Source organism: Eurypyga helias, unplaced genomic scaffold, assembly GCF_000690775.1.
Source record: "Eurypyga helias isolate BGI_N326 unplaced genomic scaffold, ASM69077v1 scaffold3213, whole genome shotgun sequence".
NCBI lineage: Eukaryota > Metazoa > Chordata > Aves > Eurypygiformes > Eurypygidae > Eurypyga > Eurypyga helias.
In genome coordinates this window covers 1,352-4,582 of record NW_010241669.1, presented here as the reverse complement: position 1 = coordinate 4,582, position 3,231 = coordinate 1,352, and the positions used below count along the sequence as shown (strand labels likewise).

The following is a 3,231-nucleotide window of genomic DNA, read 5'->3' as shown; positions in this document are numbered from 1 at the left end:
GGATGATCTTTAAGGTCCCTTCCAACCCAAACCATTCTGTGATTCTATGATAATGGCCTGTTGGGACTTCACTGCAGCTGAAAAAAACCCAAAATCTCTCAAATCTTTGGCTCACATAAGCAGCAGAATTTCAGAGCTATGCTCATTTGGTAGTTTAATAATGCTTTCATATGCTTTAAAATGGGATCATGCTGCAGAGAACACGGTCTCTGCGCAGCAGTTTGGAAACAAGACAATACCATATATTCCTTTCCCAGTGAAACAAAAACAAACCTTTTTGATTTGCTGGCACCAATCATTGAAGTCCTCCTCTGCGTTGCAGAAAAAGCCCTGGGGGAAAAGAAAAAAATAATTTATCTTGGTGTTCTAGATCGATCATTTCAGCCTTAAGGCCTCGTAGTAACGCCGAGCAACGTGACGAGGACTGCGAGCCGTTACACCTAACTGCCTTGCTTTAAACTGTGGCTCAGGCTGCCCCGTTAAACAGAACGCTCCCCAAATGCTTGATGGGACCAGGCTATCCAGGTGCTGGAAGCATCAGTGTAACGGTCTGCTCTACCGCAGAAGGGAAACTGGACAGAAACAGCCCTCATGGAAACAAAGGGCAGGCATCTTGGGGGCAACAGAAAACGAGCCATGCAATCATAATATGGATCCAGATCTGCCCATCAAAAGGCAGGAATCAAAGCCCAAACTAAACCCGAGAGAAAGATACTGCCCCATGAGGAATGGCATTTAACTGCCATGCAAAGGGGGGCTTCCCTGTACCAAACCACTTCCTGCATGAGCAGGAACATTACTGAGACCCACAGCAGCACTTGCCCCGAGCACAGCCTGCCTGCAGAGCACCCAAGCCCATCGCCACTGCCTTTCCTGGGGGGAAGGAAGAGCTGTGAAATGGGGACACAACACTGCTCCTTTGGGCGATGGGGAAGAAGCAGGAACGCACCACCGCGATGGAGGGGTCGAGCTCGGCAATGCTCATTCGGCAGGGAGGGTGCTGGCAGTGGAAGCTTTCATCGGGGAGACAGCCGCTGTCACTGGGCTCCACGGCAGGCTGCGTCGTGTGGGGATCCAGGTAAATGAGTTCCTCACCTGGACAGACAGGCAAGGAGACATGAAGAGGAGGAACCATGCCAGAAACTGCTCTTCTGAGAAGCAAACAGTGAGATACAAAGAGGAGGAAAAGCAACGACAGAGCCAGCTCTCAAAACCCCACACAGGAACCCACATTCTGCAGGGGCAACTTTCAGGCACTTTCCCAAATGCTTCTCAGCCAGGCTGCCAGCAGAACCACAGCGCCCACTCCACAGCGACACCCTAGGCTGGAGGCACGGGTGCTATGTGGATACTGTTCCCGCACGTGCCTTCCAGGGTCCTGTGTAAGCTCAAGTCGGCCCCAGAAATCCAAAGCACAACCAGACTGAGGTCTCAGGCAGAGAGAATCAGAGGGAAGGAGGAGAGTCACATGACAACAGTTTGTAGAGTTTCAGGAAGGGGACAAGTAAAGGACAGTTAAATCCAACCAAGCCCCTAAAGGGAGCTGAACTCTGAATGCAGAAAGAAGTCTCTGTGCACTCTCCTGCAGACAGGACTTAGCATTATGCAGTGCAAGTTTACAGGCCGTACTATGGACTCAGGTCCTCCCACAGAGCCTCGGTCCACAGCAGCCTTCCATGCTTCCAGCAGGAAAGAACCACCCTGCAGCATGCACCACAGACCAAGCAGGAGGGCTGTACCGCTCCACAGGCATTGTCAGCTGGGGGGAGATGCTTGGAAAGTCTCTGCGGTACTCTGGGCACTCACCTACATAGCCAATGAAGTAGTGTGCACTGTTTGGTTTCCCTCCGATCACTCCCAGGGACTGGGGCATCATGAAGCAGTGCTGGAAAAGCAATACAGAAAACACACAGCTGACAGACAGTGAGACAGCAGGTGGCAACAACGGCATACATCCAAAAATGCAGTGGGGAAGAAAGGCGGGGACACTGAAAAGCAGCAGAAACGGCCATTTCATCTGCCAGGAAGGCTGAAGGCTGCAACACAGGGCCTTCAAGGCACACAGAAGCAGCTCAAAAACACCTTCAACTGCTGACAGGAACACACAGGCGGACCAAATGGAAGAAGCAGTGCTACTCCAGGACCCGGTCCAGGTGAATCCTGACTCTGCTGCAGTCCGTGGTAAGATACCCTGGAGTTGTCATCAGGTTGCAAGAGTGCTTTCAGGAGGAAACGATCATTCAGGAAACAGTTTAAGTTCCTTATCCAGCTGCAGTAGTCAGGTAACTTCTACTTAGTTAAGGGCAAGTACCTTTGTGTGAATTTGGAGCTCTTTCCCGTGCAGCTCAGAGCTTTCTAGCACCCTAAGTTCTGCAGCCTCCTGATACTCCTCGCTGCAACCATCAGCCAAATTGTAGCCTCAAGCTCCAGCATCCAAGCCACAGGGAGTTTGTAATACTACTTTCATTAATGCTTGGTTGCCACAAAGCACAGTACAGTTGTACTGAACCAACCCTTCAGCAGGTTGGTACCTGCTCAACTCACAGAGGGATCCAGACTAGAGTGTGAAGTAAGATCCTAAAGAAAACCCCCCAAACACCAAAATCCACAACCCCTCAAAAGGCCTACATGTTTTCCTGTCCAAAGCCTGCAAGAACCCATATCCTAACCTCTGAACACATCCTTCTTTTGAAAATAGGACAACTATTTCTGCGTATTTTTGCCCCAAAACCAAAATCCAGAAATTACTGAATTCACAACCGGGTCCTTAAGCATCAGAACACCAAGAATTCAGCTCCAGATCCCCTACCTTTAGTGTTTCAATATAGGCTTCATTGATCTCTGTGAGCCCAAGGCGGAGAGGTATCAGCAGCACCAAAGGTTTCCACAGTGAGAGCCTATCTCTAACCCCCGCTTCCTCTGGGTACCCGTTATAGAGCACGTCTGACTCCACAGCAGGGCACGCTGCCGCTCCAGCACACGGGAAGTTGGACTGGCACAACCGCCCTACAGAAAGGGAACATGAGCAAAAAGCATCAGAAATAACCTCCGTTTCTAGACCGTGAGTAATTCTATTTGAGCTCTGATCAACAACTGCTATTTACCAAAAGTGCCTAAGAAAAGCTTAAAGAGGTACAGTGCGGGGATCCTGTGATGTACGTACTCCCCGCAGGGCTCATCGAAGCATGCTGGTAGGCGGTTAAAATGCAAATGTTTCCAGCAGGTGAGCAG

The 3,231-nt window shown here is 50.3% G+C and overlaps 1 protein-coding gene across 1 annotated transcript in view; it reads right to left on the bottom strand.

The window, feature by feature from the left end:
* ATG4B (autophagy related 4B, cysteine peptidase) overlaps positions 1-3,006 on the bottom strand; it is a gene marked incomplete at its 5' end in the record, with an annotated part of 5,939 nt that extends 2,933 nt beyond the window's left edge. The window contains 4 exons of the mRNA XM_010148809.1: positions 274-330; positions 950-1,095; positions 1,807-1,885; positions 2,810-3,006. Of these exons, the coding sequence (XP_010147111.1) occupies positions 274-330; positions 950-1,095; positions 1,807-1,885; positions 2,810-3,006 (479 nt within the window). The remainder of the gene's footprint in view (positions 1-273; positions 331-949; positions 1,096-1,806; positions 1,886-2,809) is intronic.
* Positions 3,007-3,231: the final 225 nt, after the last annotated feature.